Below are 16,861 nucleotides of genomic sequence, written 5' to 3' on the forward strand. Positions count from 1 at the left end.
TGGAGTACTAAGATCAGTATTTGATATGTGAATTTTTTACTAGCTAGTGAAAAATTCCTTGCTCTAGTTTGCTATGGTAGAAGTTTGAATTTCTGAGTTGAACTTTTAAAAGTCAAATTTGAAGATTTTCATGTTGAGGCTAAAAGTTCCATTGACTAAGAAAAGTTCACCGGTTAACTAACTCATGCAAGTTAGGTTTTAATCTTTAATTTAGATAAGTTAGGTTTTAATCTTTAATTTAGATAATTGAAACTTGAGTCGATAATGTGGAATTTTTTGGTCGATTTTCATTTCCCAGGGATTGTTTATTTTTTTAAAAAAATCTAGGGAATGTTTGGCGGCTCCTGAAAGATTTCAAGGCGAACGACTAACCTGAGACCTCACCCAAGACCTGTTCACAGATACAGGCAAACAAATCCAAAATTCAAAAAAGAAAAAGAAAAAAAGGAAATCAAAGCCCCACCCAGGCACCCATTTGCCCAATTCGACTCGAGCCGCCTCGCCGTCTCGCCTGCTGCGGTGTTGTCTCCCTCTCCCACCTCTGCCTCCCTCTGCGAGATCTCCCGACTCCATCTCCAACTCTCCATTGGTACCCGCACCCTCGTCCTCCTCCTAAACCTAGCCCCGCCCCGCCACTGCCCCAAACCCCCGGGAGAGGAAGCGCGGCTACGGCGGCCATGGCGACGGATCGGGAGAAGGAGCGTGAGGCGGAGCTGGAGAGCGCCATGTACACCAACTGCCTCTTCCTCGGTCTCGATCCCGCTGTCCTCGGCTCCCCCTCCTCCCCCGCCGCCCGCGTCGGCCTCTTCCGCCACTCCAACCCCCGCCTCGGCGAGCAGCTCCTCTACTTCCTCCTCTCCTCCCTCCGCGGCCCCGCCCAGTCCGCTAAAGCACGCCCGCAATCCCCTCCTTCCTTCATTAATTTTGGTTCTTCCGTTCCCCTTTCTTGTGTTTGAGGGGATTTTAGGGCTTCCCTGACCTTTGATTTGGTTCGGTTCGCCTTAACGCAGGACTTCGACAAGGTCTGGCCGATCTTCGACTCCGCCCAGTCCAGGGAGTTCAGGAAGGTGAGATTCTACAGTTTGTTTCACTTTTTTTGATTAATTGGTGCGATATTTTGACCTTGGTTGAGCCTCTGCTGGTGGTTGGTTGCTTAGATCGTGCAAGGGATCATCAGTGACCTGGAGCAACAGGGGGCGCTGCCGCGGAGCAACTCCAGGGTCTCGTCGCTTGCCACGTGCTGCGGGCCAAGGTCAGTGGACTGGACTGGCTTGCATTTGGTTTCGTCGGTTAGGGATATGCTCAAGGTCTTGTGGCACTTGCTGTAGAATGCAATGTAGCTTGTTTGGATTCATGCAAACATGTGAACCGGTTTGAAATTTAGAATCTGCTGAAACGATCTGCGAGATAGATTGCTTCTATCCAAGTACATGGTTGCTTTCAGATTTGAAGATAATTTCAAGATAAATTGTGAATGTTAGCGCTTAACGGTTCTTGTCAAAATAGGAAAACTAAATTGTTGGTGCTTAATGGAATGGATTAAAAAGGATTCTATTGAGTACTAGATGACCTGCTTTCAAGCTTGTTCACTTGATAGCAAGCATATTACCCGGAACAATTTTCAGTCATAGGCCAAAGGTACACCAGGTGCTAGGTCCTTAACTCACCTAGGTACAGATACATAAGCCCCCCCCCCCCCCCCCAGAGAAACGCTAGGCGGACACCTAAAAGAAGATATATTGAGGCCCTGTACAAAGGCATTAACATTTGCCACTCTTCCTGTTGTAATTGATCACATGCCATCCTTGCCTGCCACCCCTTGGTGCTGCCATGGCTGGTTATGAGAAGTGGAGTTGGGAGGAGGAAGAGGGAGGGGCAAAATGGTCGATTTAATATAAAAAGTGGCATATCTGGAACTGGAAGGAATACACGGTTCCGGTGTCATATGTTAAAGTACATCTCGGGAGATGGCAAACCCTAGAGTTCCCCCAAATGCAGTGGAATATAATTAACCTCATGAGAGGAGAGATTGTACCCTAACTGACGTGTCACCCTTCTTTAGGTCCATACATATTTAACCTCTGTGATTACCTCTCCTTTACGTCCATAAACATGGAAAATTTCTGAGGTACATACCTTTCGCCTCAAGCAAATAGGTTCGCTCCTCGCCTCACCTAAGCACTGAACCAGGAGCTGCCTGAGGTGTTTGATGCTCCTTGCTTCAGCTGAACACTAGGCACACACTTATGACTATAAGAGATGCCATATTGTTCATTTAAAAGATGCCATATTGTTCATTTAAAAGTTTGGAGCATCTGTTAAACTGTTTTTTATCAACGTTTGGTCAATTGTTCCAAGTATATATGATATAGAGGACTTTTGATTTTTGTTTCACATGAATACATTGCTGGATAAACAAAAAAGAAAAAAATGATGATTAGGGAGCAGAGCTAATGTATTTTCCACTCAACTGGGGACTTATATATCTCACTGATTTCATTTGTAGCTTCGATATACTAAGTTAGGGTTCTGTTTTGTGTTTTTGTGCTCATGTATTTGAGAGTATGTTTGCCAATTTTAGTAAAATATTTCTCTTATGGCTTTTAACAATTACCGTGGTCAAGGATATATGACTTTTGGGTCTTTTGGACATGATCATGGTCTCCTGCATCTAACTTCGAAAATTCTTTTTAGATGAATATGTTAAGGAAAAAGATATATACAAGAATTATTATGAAAATATTTTGGTGAACAAACATGATTGTAGCATTTCCACAACCAATATAGCTTTTATTTATCTGTGGTCAAAGCTAGAGAAGTTTGACTGCATGTTCTCATTGCAATACTAAACTAAGCCTAAGTCGGTTTGCATTGTATATAACCCAGGGTTTAATACAGGTTGGGGTGTTCTTAATACTTTTTTGGCTAACTAGACAAGATCCGTGGCCTTTTTTGGTGGGTAATGCAGTTTGGAATTGACAAATAAAATTTAACGCTGCTCATAATTCTTATCGGTTCAGTGAAGCTTGTGAAATTGGATATGGCCTTAAAATAAATTTGTTTGCTAATGCTGCATGTACTCCATGCTGTTCTGTCAATATCAAGAAGTGATGTCAAGTCATTAATATTGCAGTTCTTACTTTTAGAAAAAGCAGTCCAACATATATCTCCACAAAATGCAAAGTATCTTCTTTGGTTCTTGGAGATCAAATTACTTGACACGTTTCAGATTGTACATGTAATTTGTCTATACTCCCTACATTGATGCAGATTTGTTGAGCTTTTGTGGCAACTTTCTGTACATGCCTTGAGGGAAGTCCACAGGAGAATGTTTGCAGCTGATGTGGCATCAAATCCACTTCCTGTAGCACTAACAGATGTTTCTTACCTTCATGCCGCTGCATTGCTCCCTGTGACCAAGGCAAGTCTCTAGTCTTAAAGGATCATTTATAGAGCGAGCTTAATTTCCTAAAAAAATATTATATATGAAGCATTTTAGCCCTGTGAGCATAGTTTGTATACTCATGGTGAATACTTTGGGCACCTCAGATGAGGTTAAATTTGGAGGAAATCTTGATGTATGGTCAGTAACTGAGGAGAAACATGCATGGTCAATAACTGAAGAGAAAGCATACATACCTCAAGCTTAGCTTATGGTTTTACAGGCTATAATTGAAGTTGAAGCAAGATTTGTCTATTCATATGTTGAGTATGGCAACCTAATACCCATTAGAAAATTCAATTATTTATTGGTGCTGATGATTTGCCTTCTTATCTGTAAGGAAATCAGCTATGATTTGAAATTTTGATAGTTAGGAAATCTAGTATGAGGGTTCAATGGTAGTTTCTTTAGCTGGAAGATATATAGTTCATTAAGGAACCATAAATAAAGTCTATTTTGGATCTTGGACAAGATGCAAACAGAATGAAACATGGGAAATTAGTTAGCTTGTATACTATTTGTATTTTACTGATGGGGCCAAGTAGACCTGACTTCTACTAGCATCATTGATCCAAACCTGAGGTCCTGAGGAATGCCTTTCCTTTTAATGAGGAATGAAGTGACATCTCTATCGTTTCTTGTTGAACTTCTCATGGTCTAAGGGCTCACCTCTCCATGTGATTTTGTATACTATCCATATTTCTTTGTTGAATTAATGAACTCTACGTTTGATATTTTTCCTGCAAATTGATCTGGTATTCCTAACAGGCAAGGATAGCTCTCGAGAGGCGTAAATTTCTGAAAAATGCAAACATAGCTGTTCAAAGGCAAAACATCTGGTCAAATTTAGCCCATGAAATGACAGCCGAGTTCCGAAGTCTATGTGCTGAAGAGGTACATGTTGACTTCTATAAAGTGCTTTTAGATATGTGTTGCATCCTGTATTTATTTCCTATTATTTCCATCTGGAATGTTTAGGCTTATTTACAGCAAGAGTTAGAGAAGCTACAAGATATGAGAAACAAAGCCAAGCTTGAAGGGGAACTGTGGGATGAACGGCTCTCAAGCTTGTCTGGGCAGAACTCTCATTTGGTTTCTAAGGCAACTCGTTTATGGGAATCGATATTGGCTCGCAAAGGTATACATATTCTATTATCATTATCAGAATATGATACTCAAATGCGTGACTAAATGAATCACATGCTTAAGGTGAGTTTGTGGCAGTTCAAATTGACACAGCACTACAGCTGGCCGATATAATTATATTATGGCATGTCCATATATTTCTCAACATGCTCTAAATATCGAGGCTGCTTGTGCTTAAAAATACGGGCCTATGTGTTGTAGATTGGACTTACCTTATAAGCGCACTTGCTGGGCTTGTAGCATCTATGCCTGACAAGCGACCTTATTAAATAACCTCTGGAAGCTGTTTATGTATACCTCCCTTACCCGTCAGCCGTTGAAATTATCTTCTTCCATTGAGAAAAGAGAAACTTCGGTGATGCGAGGTTGGGTTGGGGTTTTGTTTGGGTTTAAGCTGACCTAGCTTATAATTATTTTGGTGAGAAGCCTGAGATTATGCTAAGCAATGATTCTAAATGACAGGACATCCCTTAGGGACCCAGTAACATTTTCCACTTTAGGCAACTATAGTCTTTGTTATTAAAACAAAAAGATTCTTCTATTCAGGTGGTTTTATTGCACTCCTTGCATATGATATTGTAGAACTTCAGTATTATGTCATCCTTGAAGAAAATAAAGATGTTTATTTGGATAAAGTGTTGGAGGTTACAGTGATAATCTTAGTTCCAGATTTTAATAGGCTGCATTCGTACAGGCCAACATGAAGTTTTAGCATCGGGACCAATTGAAGATCTTATAGCACATCGTGAACATAGGTGTGTTCTACTTTCTAACTTCTGTTGAACTCTACAGTTCAATCCAGTGTATTCATTATTGCATTCTTTCTAATAATATGTATTCTATTAGGTACCGTATATCTGGATCACAGTTGCTAACAGCAATGGATTTGAGTTCAAGTGTTCCGCATTCTGAGTTACTATCAGCTCGAGCTGGTGAAACTTCTCCATTTTTGGAGAAACAGGAGCAGATTTCTCTATTCCAAGGAAAGGAAGAAGTCCTTTCTAGGTTAGATGATAGAAATGGATGTGCTCATCAAACTATTGATGTAGCTGAAATTCTACGCCGTTGGACTCATGCTCTACAGCGTATTCATAAACAGTCCCTTCATTTGGTAAGATATCTCAATTTATTTGTTTTTATTGGATCTGATTTTTTTTGTATGGTGCTAATTGTCGCATGTTTGGATTGGTTTGCAACTGTCAATACATCATTGGAGTGGCAATTGATGAATTTCTTTTTTATCAAATATCCTAACGATGCAATTTCTGCATTATAGTTTCAGAGCATTGTCAACTATAAATTTTCGTAAAAAGCTTGCATTCCAATACTTTTTGCTTTGCTTTTTCAAATATCTCTGAATATACATTTACATTGCTCTTGTGGAAGCATTGCGTGCCATGTCACATACTGATCCTTCTATAGAAGTTGTAGCCCGTGAAATATATTAGACAGGCATTTGGCATGTACCATAGTATATTCGAAAAACAATGGTATTCTCTGAAAATTCCGAGAATACTACATATCCAAACAGGCTTACAAGCATTTCTTAATGGAGTGTTCCTGCCTAACGACGATGTACAGTATTCACATGGAGATGAACCCAATTTTCGTAACCAACAAACTAAAGTCAAATGTTGTTGAAGGCGTGTATGTTGGTTTGTGTAACAAGTGGCTTCCTGATTCTTTGCGTATTTGCAATAGAGATAATCCCTTATATGCCATTCTGCTAAACTGATATCCCCGATCTGCAACTGCAAAATCTCTTATCTTAAATGCCACTGAGCTTAAACTCTAATCGGCTCAGTACCACTCCAGTGCGTCTTCTGTTACTGTTTTCATGAACCATTACAACAAACGAATTAAGCTAAGATGAACATATGTTCTGGCTGGAGAATACTTATTGCCATTGTAGAAATGCTAGCTGTGCTGGTTGGGTAACAAGTGCTGTCCATCTTACAGGAGATAATCCAGTAATAAAAAAAAAAATTGATTAGACACCTAATAAACTTTGACAGCTTAAATTAACATCATTTGTAGTGTTGACAATACTTTACCTCTTTTTGACAGCTTGAATGTTTTCTTTGACACCCAAAGGTACTAGATACAAACTTTTAGAGCATGTTCAACCTACCATTGGATCTGCCACACAGCATTATAGGGTTAGTACACAATGATAATCTATTAATCAGTTGAATTACAAGATACACATGGCTTAGGAGTACTTCATAAATAATATCATACATGCAAAATTGGCACGACCTACAATTTAGTGAAGCCTTGAATCTTCTGAACCATAAATGGAGTAAACATTGCTGAAGTTCAACTCTGCTTTCAGCATTCTTGAGCATTCAATTTCAAACTTCAGCATTGAAAACTCATATATCCCTGTTTTTTGTGCTTGAGGTTATGTGCAATAATATCTTCTTTCCAAATATTACATATAACAATTTTCCACAACATTCATCTAATTTAAATTTGTTTAAGCCCTCACTTATGCGTTTTATGGACCGTCTGCTTTTTCCATGTTAATTTCATGTTCGCTGGTGAAATTTGGTCTCATTTTTCCTTACATGCTTGAACCTTGATTTCTCTAATTGCTGACAGTTCAGAGTAGCATGGCGATATGACATTTTCCAAGGCTCGTTTGTATTGCAGTGTGGTTAGTTGGCTACATATGTCTTACATAAACATACAAAAAATGGTTGATAAGGTAATATTTAGTGAAGTATGCGACTGATACAATTAGTATATTGATAAATGCTCAATAGACCATAAAAATAACATAAATATATTACAAGATGTTCCATAGACTTCAGACAATATAAAGAACTGGGGATGCATAAGTCTCAGGCTGGACCATATCACATTATCTCCAAGGTATTGTTGTATATACTCCACTAATATACACCACAGGTGTATAAGCACTGTATTGTATTCGGTATGCATCGGTATATGGTGACGTCCTGGTACATTTGTGCATTATATTTTCTAACCAAACTTCACATTCATTGAGCTGACCTGCAGCTGTCTACTAACTTGATAGGCCAAAGCAAATGATGGAGAGGGGCCAGAATTACTGCGGAGTGCATCTGATGGTGAAACCAGTACTCATGCTGACTCATTAACTGCAACATTGGCTGAACATCGCCAGCATTTAGTCAGTATACAGGTAATAACAACCTCCATGCGATGCTAAGCTGGTTTCTCTATTGATAAGTCGTAACCTGGGTACAAAACCCTTGCAGTCTACCAGTAACTGCCAGGTTTCCAGATTTTACTGGTGAATGCTTCAACTGGTATTTGATGATTCTCTAATCTTTGGCTGTTGTTCCCTTTTTGTCTAGGGCCTAATTAATCAACTCAAGGAAGCTATTCCAACAATGCAGCTGTCAATAGCAGAACTCTCAGAGGAAGTGAACAGTTTATCTAGTAACCCAATGGATCAATTAAACTCCAGACTGCCGTTGTCTGTACAAAACGCAGGGCTTGGAAGACCAGAAGTAAGAAGAATAGTTAACAAATAATTAGCAGCTTTGTTTGATGATGATTTTACCCATATTTTCTGTCCAACCTGTTGAATTAGGGTATAGACATGGAAAAAGTCCATATTACAACCCTCAACTAAGACCTTAGTTCGTTTTTCAACCTTGAATTTTAAAACAATCTGGAGCACAACCTTGAACCATTAAAATCGTACCCCTTGACCTAAACAAGTCCGGTTTTGATGCCACGTGTTAACTGTTTTGATGAGTGGACGTTGATGTGGAAATGACATGGCAATGATGGATAAAAAAATCTTATGGACCCAAGGTCCACATGTCAATAGGAATTGTGCTTCTGCTTGCAGCCAGCATTGTCTTCCTCTGACCTGGATTTGACAGCAGCAACTTGATGTTGCTCGGCAGGTTGGCAGCGGTGGCGGCTTGGCCACCCGACAGTGTGCCCTTGTGGGATGGCTCAAAGAAGAGCACCTGCACGACTACGCAGCACGAGAGAAGCTCGTTCTGTGCGCATGCCTTCCCTCCTGAGCTGTTGAGTTTGTCCTCCTTGCTTCCTTTCTCCTTGGCTGTCTGTGACTGGAGTTTGAACTAATCAATGCGCAGTTAAGTCATTGAACCAAATAGGAACCTAATTGCACCTCATTTGGGCATGAAATTTGAGCAATTTGCGCTGAATGTGGAACAAATTGAAATAAATTTAAACACTAGCGAGCTGCCATCATCACTTACCCTTCCTCGCCCCTCCTTGCTGCTGGGAGGCATGGATGTGGGAAGAGAAAGGGGCAGGAGGGAGGGGGAAAGAGGTTGAAGAAGGGGTCACCGCGGCAGCATTTCTTTATTTTGCTGGCTGATATGTACTGGCAGAAGTTGCCATGTTAGCAACTACTTGCGCAGATGGACACCACATCAGCAATCAGCGAAAACTGGTCCATGTCAGCAAAAACCACCTTGGTTTTAGCCTGATGGGGTGTTTTGCACCGGTTCAAGAGTTGAGGGTTATATTTCAAATAGTTTTAAAGTTGGAGGTTGAAAAATGGACTAGAGCTAGGGTTGAGGGTTGAAAAGTGGACCTTATCCTGCACAATACCTTTTTGTATGAAGCAGTATCAGATTGCTATATTACGAAATTTCATCAAGCAAAAATATTTGCTATACAAGCATGCAAATTTATTATACAGCTTTCTGACTACGCACGTTTAAGCAGGAAAGCAGCAGTGAAGTTTCAGAGATGACTTCTAAGCTCTCTTCTACACACCTGGACAAGCTTGGGGGCAGTCCTGCTTTAAAGCTACCACCATTATTTAGTCTGACTCCAAGTTCTTCTGGAAAAGGAACACAGACACAAAAACAGAATGCACTAGCACGTCATCCTAGCCAGGAAGTCACGTCAGAAGAGAGAACACTTGCTCTCCCCTCAACTAAAGATCAAATGAATGGTTCAGCGCATGGTATTTCTGTCTTGATTCTTCAGCTTAGTTATCCATTTCATCTTTATGCTCCCTGCCTTTTTTTATTGGTAGAAAGTGAAGTGTTTTGATGAATAGCGTTTTGTTTAATTGTTTTTTGTTCAATATGGTCTTTGCAGAAAATGATGGCTATTTTGCTCATGACATTAAACGTTCTGTTCGTGATGCTGCTCTGTCAAAGCCATTGAGGAACACAGAGAGGTCACAAGATAAAACTAGTGATGATGGTTCAGAGCACTTCTTCATTCCTCTGTCAACAGGTGCTTCAAGGAATGAGATAGATGCAGTGACAAATCAACGGAAACAAAGATTAAGTTTATCGTCACCTCAGACGAAGTTTCCTAAGAGCATGAGTGACCTTTACTACACCACCGACAGCCCAATGAACATGAGTCCAATTCTGTTAAGTGAACTGAATGGACATGATCCTAGTAGTGTCATTTGTTTTCTTGACCCAGTCAGTGGTCTGGCACATCAGTCATTTATCACTGATGATGCTCTTGATCAAGCATTCTCCCCTCTGTTGATGGATTCTTCTTTGTTCCATGATGCAGATGAGGACCTGCTTGGTAAGCCTTCTCAAACTCAAGAGTCTTGTTTATGGAAGTAATGCACACACTATACGCATGCACTTTCTGTAAGTTTTTGTGTTGTTGGGTTTTTATTAGTCCTCAACAGCTTACGCTCTATACTTCGAGTTACAAGAGTGAAATTCAAGCATAGTGTTTATGGCAACCAATTCTATTTCTATTCACAGCAAAGAGTTTCAGACTGACCAATAATATGTTAAACTGTTTTTCAGCTCCACTGTCTGAAACTGATGCAGCTTTAATGGAACATTAGGCTTCACATGTACTGTGTAATATTCTGACCACTGCCTGAAGCTTTCAGCGCCTGACTGCAGCACGGAGGTGCTTGTGGCTTATGTTTGTCTCGTTGCATATTTGCGGTGAACTTTTGCTGGTCGAGTTGCTTGCCGGCTGCCACCAGCTTGTGAGACGGAGGCTTCTGCATCCAATGTTTGGTATTCTGTTCGGGGAGGTGGCGCGGGTATTTGATTTGGAGAAAGCCGGAGAGGAATAGGATGCATAGTGATGATATAGATGTACCAACTGTAGTGTGCACAGTAAAAAAGTCCAATCCTGTGTATTTAGTATACACCATCTGTATTTGTGTTATAATAAATTTATTCACGTATTTAAGTGCCCTTTTTTGTGTGGTTATGATGAGTTTCGTGCCGCAAAAAATACATTGAACCTGAGGTAGTCTCGTTTCCACTTAAGAAATGGCAGAGCACAATTCAATGCTGTGGAGCAAAAGGGGTAGAACAATTCTTTGGAACGGCAAGGATATTACTTCTATTGGTGTGGTAAAAAATTCATGACATCAGTTTTCCATCTTAAATTAATCAACATACGTGCTACATAGAAGAACAAATAAATCATGTTATTAGTTACTACCCTTTTTCTTAACTTGTAGTTTAGGGTATCGGTTTGTTCTTAAATGCACACCTTTGATCCTACCAAAGTTATTAAAAACATAATTATTTGAAAGTATTATTCATTATAAATCTACTAGTATCATTTTCATATGATAAATATTAATATTTTTTTATATATTAATGGTTAAAAATTTTAAAGTTCGATATCTCTAAAGATCACCTATTTGAGAACGAAGAAAGTATTATGCTTGCATGTTATCTTGTAACTTATGGAAACACAGGTCAAATAAGCAAATAATTTCCATCCGCTAGTCCCATATGATGGGCGACCGGTTTTTCTCTTGAAAATAGTCAGGTGACGTGATGTTCTATTGGCCAGCGCGATCAGATGGTGCAATAATAGGTTTTGGGTGTTTTTCAAACTTGAATATAATTTTTTTTCTCAAACCGGATGCCTGTTTCAAATAAGTAAGTTTGAACAATGATGTTTAGAATTGATGCTACAAAATGAGCTCTGATGTAAATGTATTTTTATTTTAAAAAGTAAAATATTTATGTAGTATTTCAACAATATAAGTATATTGTTTCAACAATTCACATGCAAATGTTGAACACGTTCTTACAAATTGTTGAACTAGATTTCACAAATTATTAACTCAAGTATTTTAATTTGTTGAATGTGTACAAAAGGCTTGAAAGTTGGAAAGGAAAAAAAGTAACTTATTATTACAATAGCCCATGATGTAATGCTGCCATTCTTTCACTTCTCCTCAAAGAAAAAGTAAACAGGTTTAACTTAATAATGCCAGAATCTACACCATCTACCTTGAGCATATCGCATAATTCGGAGAAGTCCTGAATATGGAGCATTTTTGGTATTCATTAGCACTACCGCTGAACTAGGCTCAACAAAGCGGAGTTTAATATCAAAGTTGTTCGCAGTAATTGTCAAATGCGTGATGGGAGACCTTTCGTTGATGTTGTTCGATAGGCAAGCAAAAGAATAAGCTTTGAAAGAACCTCATCCATCTTGGAAATCTAGGTTTTCTCTTTATCAACATGGACAACAGCAAATTAATAAATATACCATTGTGATTTTTTGTGTTTTCACTAACTGGCATAAGAATAAAGAGTGAAACCCATTATGAGTCTTTAAATTGTCCCATATTCTCATCTACACCTATAAACTCTAAGATTACAGATCTAGGCTCTTAGGAGCTGTTTGGTTTGTTACACATGTGGACCATACATGGGATGCCAAAACTTTGGCAAAATAATATTGTCTGGATTACAACCATACCAATTTGCGGGCATTGCCAAAGTATGGTGACAAATAATATGTTTGGATTACAACCATACCAAAACTTGACAATACCATGACTATGACATACGGGTCCATATGTCATTAATATATTTTTATGTTAAAATATATTCAAGTGAAATCTCATTTTGTAAATTTAATATCAAGGAACACCATGGCACAAACCATTTATAAATCGGACATACCATTTAGAAGATATTATCATATGAAGTTTGATAAATAAAAATATTAGACTCCGTGCACTCATTAGGCAGCTGCCACATACTGCTTGCTTTGTTTGGCAGCCACCCCAAAATGGGGGCGTTTGTTTGGCTCGTTGGTGTTCTGCCCTGCTTTGGCTATGTTCTGCACATCGGCACGCCAATATTTACTTAGCACACCGCAGTTTGACGTAGAACCAAACGCTAGCTAAATATCATGGGCATACCAAAATTTGGGTAGGGCTAGTTGGGGCTCATACCAAATAAGCCCTTAATCTTACTAAAGCAACCATCAAAACGCCCCTGGCTGCCCATGTGGCATGCCAACGTGATGCCTGCATGTCTGGGCGGGACAATTGGTGCCCTGTGGGGTGTTTTTTTTTCCATTGGGCCGCCAATGCTCTACGGTCACCACGTTGGCACACCACATATGCAGCTGGGAACATTCTGAGGGGTATAGACCTGGTGGTATATTTAGGGTGCCAATAGGGCACATATAGGTGCAATGCTCCTTCACATGTCACTATCAGGAGCGTGGTCCTCAGTCTTTTCTTGCGGAGGAGAGACGAATGACTGTCTTCAAGTCGGCGTTGATTTTGATAGTTCTTGGAGAAATAAGAACGCAATGAAATTGGAACTAAAACAAACTTGAATAGATTGGCGCCTACATTGCAGACATCTCGCTCCTGCTTTGCTTCCCTTGCATGGGAAAAGTGGTGACTGTGGTGGAAATGAAGCCCACATGGAGTCAGGACTTCCTAGTACACTTCGGCACCGTTGTGCGGAGGGACACCCCTACAGGCTGTTTCCCATGGGTGAGATGCACGGATCTACAAAGAGGTGGATCCTCCTGTGCACAATACATAACTTTCTACTCCATGCTTCCTTGTTATGTTCTTGCTTTACGTTCTTAATGTTCTATGTTTCTTTTTAACAGGTAGATTTCATCCACCTAGATGCCGATGATGCCACTATTTATAGACACTTGGAGGTCTACTTATTGTGGTTGTTCAATTAGATCATATTTGCTGACACTCATGATAGCTCGGTGAGGAAGGGCATGGTAGTGTACGCCTGGGTGATAGCTGCACTGGAGGAGGGCTTCCTATAGGGGTTTGTGCGAGGCCTGCACAAAGGCAGATTGCTATCTTCACTAGCTGCCCCCTTCTTGTCCTGTTATGGTCCTACGAGCGGTTCTCCATTGGACAACCATATATGGACCACACCCCATACCAATCTTCCCCGCACTACAACCATGGGTTCCTTGTGGTGCCGACGACGAGTAAGTTCTCTTGTGATCCATGTGTCTTACGTATTAAATGATTTGATTTCTTTGATTTAATGCATTTGAGGAGTCTTTCATGTGCACCTTACATGATCCCACACGCAGATGCCCAAGGTGTACCCTGACTTCACATAATAGTTTGATGTGCTCATGGAAGACAATGTGCAGTGGACACCGTACAACAAGGACGTCCAAAGGCGTGCATCTGCCAACTCTCTTCTTTGTGCTTTAGGGATAGGGAGTATTGGCTAACCACGAAGCCCTTGGTGTTTGACATCTTCATCAAGGAATACGTGTCGCACCAAGTCATATGCTAGTTTGGTCTTTACCAACACTCCACCTTACTCGTCATTTGCACCATGCTTGACCACGTTCATAGGTATATAAATTTTTGTTGTCAATCTTCACTCATGCATCATTACTCAGCTCTGTCCAAATACCCTATGGGCAATGCACTATGAAGAGGCTCTGGAGGACCTCGTTCAGGAGGACCGATCACACTCTTACAAGGTCTTCGTGGAGTTCTTGGGTTGGTTCATGCCTCGGATATGGACATGGGTCACGTTCACACCACCTGAGGTGTTGACTCACACACCGAGCATGCAGGACCCGCACTTGGTACACAGGGACCAGCATGTTCGTTGGCGGTACATTTCTTTCATAACATCTTTCGTTCTGTCATAATATTAACTTCCAAAGCACTTGCGTTAAGCTACATAATTTTATTCATAAAGGAACCTTATGTAGCAAATACAAGTGGAGGCTATCCACAAGGTTCCAGCGGCTAGGCCATGGGATATAGGTACCAACACATGAGGTGCATTCATCGTTTTGGAAAGATCATGAAGATGCTATCTTGTGGCTCCAGTACTAGCATTGTTCCTCCACCGTGGTTTCTTCACTTGATGTCGATGCTCACTATTCACTCTCCTCACCCCTCCTCAAGGTTCATAGCTCAACCTCCCTCAACCCCATGTCTAGCGTGCGTTCCACGGTTTAGAGTTAGTTCATCCAGGTCATTTTACATAGATGCTAGTGGGTCATCGTGGCACACCCTCCCCCAAACACAGGTAATTTCGTCAACAATAAATTATGTACTTCGCAAAGGTTGCAGTTGCATGTTGTGCAAACATGTATTGCTTCAAAATTGTCGAGACTAGTCTAAGAAGCTAACCAATCTCAGCTATGTGCTGAGCTAGGAATCAATTTCAATACACAGTGACTTCATAGATGATAATTAAAACAATATATTTCTTAATCATACTTAGATTGTCTTACAAAAGTGACCTTCGAGGATTAAAAAAATGGATTAAAAAAATAAATAAAAGGGTTATTTAGATTCATGCCATTATAAATATCAAGGTTTTGAAATATGTCATTACAAATCTGGTATTTTGGAAACATGCCATTATACATCTCTTAAAATTGGGTCCATGCCATTACAAATCTTCTGAAAAATATATCCATGCCATTATGAATCTCCTAAAATTTGAATTCATGCCATTACAAATCTCCTGAAATACAAGTGTGCACATGAAAGACTCTTGAGGGAAATTTGGAGGTGGAGAGGGGAGACTCTCCCTTTTGAAAGTTTGAGTGAGAGGGAGAAAGTGAGTGAGAGAGCTGCTGCTGCTAAGGGAGAAAAGAAGGGTGGGGCCAACTCAGGTCATGTGGGCCCACAAGTAAGTGCTCCTTTTTCTAATTTTAGCAATTCTCTTTTTCTTTTCTTCGTAATTCCATAAGTGGTGTTCTAGTGCTCCAAAATTTCTAAGGAATTTTTGTACCGCAACTATAATTCAAAATGGACACATTTGAATTGGATTCACTATCAAAGCTTATGTGGCAATTAAATTAAAATTCTCCAAATTTGATTATTCGTGTAACTCCTAGAAATTTTTACGGCTGATTAAAATTTCCAAAAATATGGGAAAATGTACTAAATTAATTTTAACCAAAATACACGATGTTCATAATCAAACATGATACTTAATGACATATGTATATACTAGTTACATGCTCGTGTATTGCAACGGGAGCAAAAATATCTCACAAATTAATATAATATTGGGTGAAGTAATGCACACCACACAACCAATCAGTAGGCACCTCTTCTTGCTAGATGCTTTTAGTTAATGAACCAGAAAATGAGGCCATTTACATCTATTACTTATGCATATCTAAGAGAACAGGCAAGCCTAGCCGGCTGTGCTTTACTTTCCATACTCAAGTATCTCCCTACTAGTAAATGTATTAGCGCACTTACCACTTTAGGCTTCAAGATATTATGCCAAGATGTCAATCCATCATTACACATAGGAACAAGTAGTACCTGAAAGGGCATCATACAAATTAGTACCTTTTCAATGAGAATAGCCAAATGTCTGTGGCTTGCAACGGAAATAAAAAAAAAATCTTGGCCAATAATTTCCATGTTCGATCATGCTTGCTGTGCGAATATCTCTATGACTACATGACGGCAAAAATAGCACCTGCATAACCATTGGCAGTCATCTTAAGCTAAGGCATGGGTCACTAAATCAGCAAGAGTGAAGGAAACACATAAGAAATGAAGTTTCAGGAGAGAAAAAACTTCAACAAATGTGCAAGGTTTCAGAGGAAAAAAACATCAGAATCCCTAGAATGCAATAATCATTAAGTCTAGAAAATGGCAACACTGGACAAGCCTAAGGCTAGAAAATTGTCTAATAAGACGTACTACAAAGGAATATTGGCAAGTGAGATGTGTAGAATATTATAAATAGAGTTTAATTGCAGTTAGAGGACCATCGTTCTTCATGTTAACATAGTGAAATTAAATGGCCTAAATACATATAATCCAAAATCTAATAATATAGTAATAAAATACACTAATGCTTAGAAGGAGACAAATTGAAAGGCATTCCAATTAAGAAGTAGATCTTATTTCATCTTACTATGTTAACTCATATCTGAAAGTAATTCCTAACATAAACTTTATCCAGCTAGTCATTATTTAAATGTTTCACATCGTTATACAAATATGAAGTTGAAAGTGCAACATAATATCACATCAAAGGACCA

The 16,861-nt window shown here is 39.6% G+C and overlaps 1 protein-coding gene across 4 annotated transcripts; it reads left to right on the top strand.

Annotated features, from left to right (window-relative positions):
• Positions 1 to 449: 449 nt before the first annotated feature.
• LOC133918848 (AUGMIN subunit 6-like) lies at positions 450 to 10,761 on the top strand. 4 transcript variants are annotated; one of them, XM_062362926.1, is made up of 13 exons: positions 450 to 890; positions 1,011 to 1,067; positions 1,158 to 1,252; positions 3,271 to 3,421; positions 4,211 to 4,336; positions 4,421 to 4,580; positions 5,268 to 5,343; positions 5,435 to 5,699; positions 7,632 to 7,757; positions 7,933 to 8,088; positions 9,290 to 9,536; positions 9,674 to 10,123; positions 10,357 to 10,761. In XM_062362926.1, exons 1-13 carry the CDS (start codon positions 678 to 680, stop codon positions 10,395 to 10,397), a joined length of 2,163 nt encoding a protein of 720 aa, XP_062218910.1. In that variant the 5' UTR covers positions 450 to 677; the 3' UTR covers positions 10,398 to 10,761. The 4 variants fall into 4 exon arrangements, with proteins under 4 accessions (XP_062218910.1, XP_062218912.1, XP_062218911.1 ...); XM_062362928.1 differs by having other exon boundaries at positions 5,283 to 5,343; XM_062362927.1 differs by having other exon boundaries at positions 451 to 890; positions 9,293 to 9,536.
• Positions 10,762 to 16,861: the final 6,100 nt, after the last annotated feature.

This window comes from Phragmites australis, chromosome 5, assembly GCF_958298935.1.
Source record: "Phragmites australis chromosome 5, lpPhrAust1.1, whole genome shotgun sequence".
Taxonomy (NCBI): domain Eukaryota; kingdom Viridiplantae; phylum Streptophyta; class Magnoliopsida; order Poales; family Poaceae; genus Phragmites; species Phragmites australis.

Excerpts from the sequence above, each read along its gene's own strand:
- LOC133918848 (XM_062362926.1), top strand. The coding sequence starts at position 678 with ATGGCGACGGATCGGGAGAAGGAGCGTGAGGCGGAGCTGGAGAGCGCC. Across the intron at positions 1,253-3,270 it reads GCCACGTGCTGCGGGCCAAG|ATTTGTTGAGCTTTTGTGGC; the intron begins GTCAGTGGACTG and ends ACATTGATGCAG. Across the intron at positions 3,422-4,210 it reads CATTGCTCCCTGTGACCAAG|GCAAGGATAGCTCTCGAGAG; the intron begins GCAAGTCTCTAG and ends TATTCCTAACAG.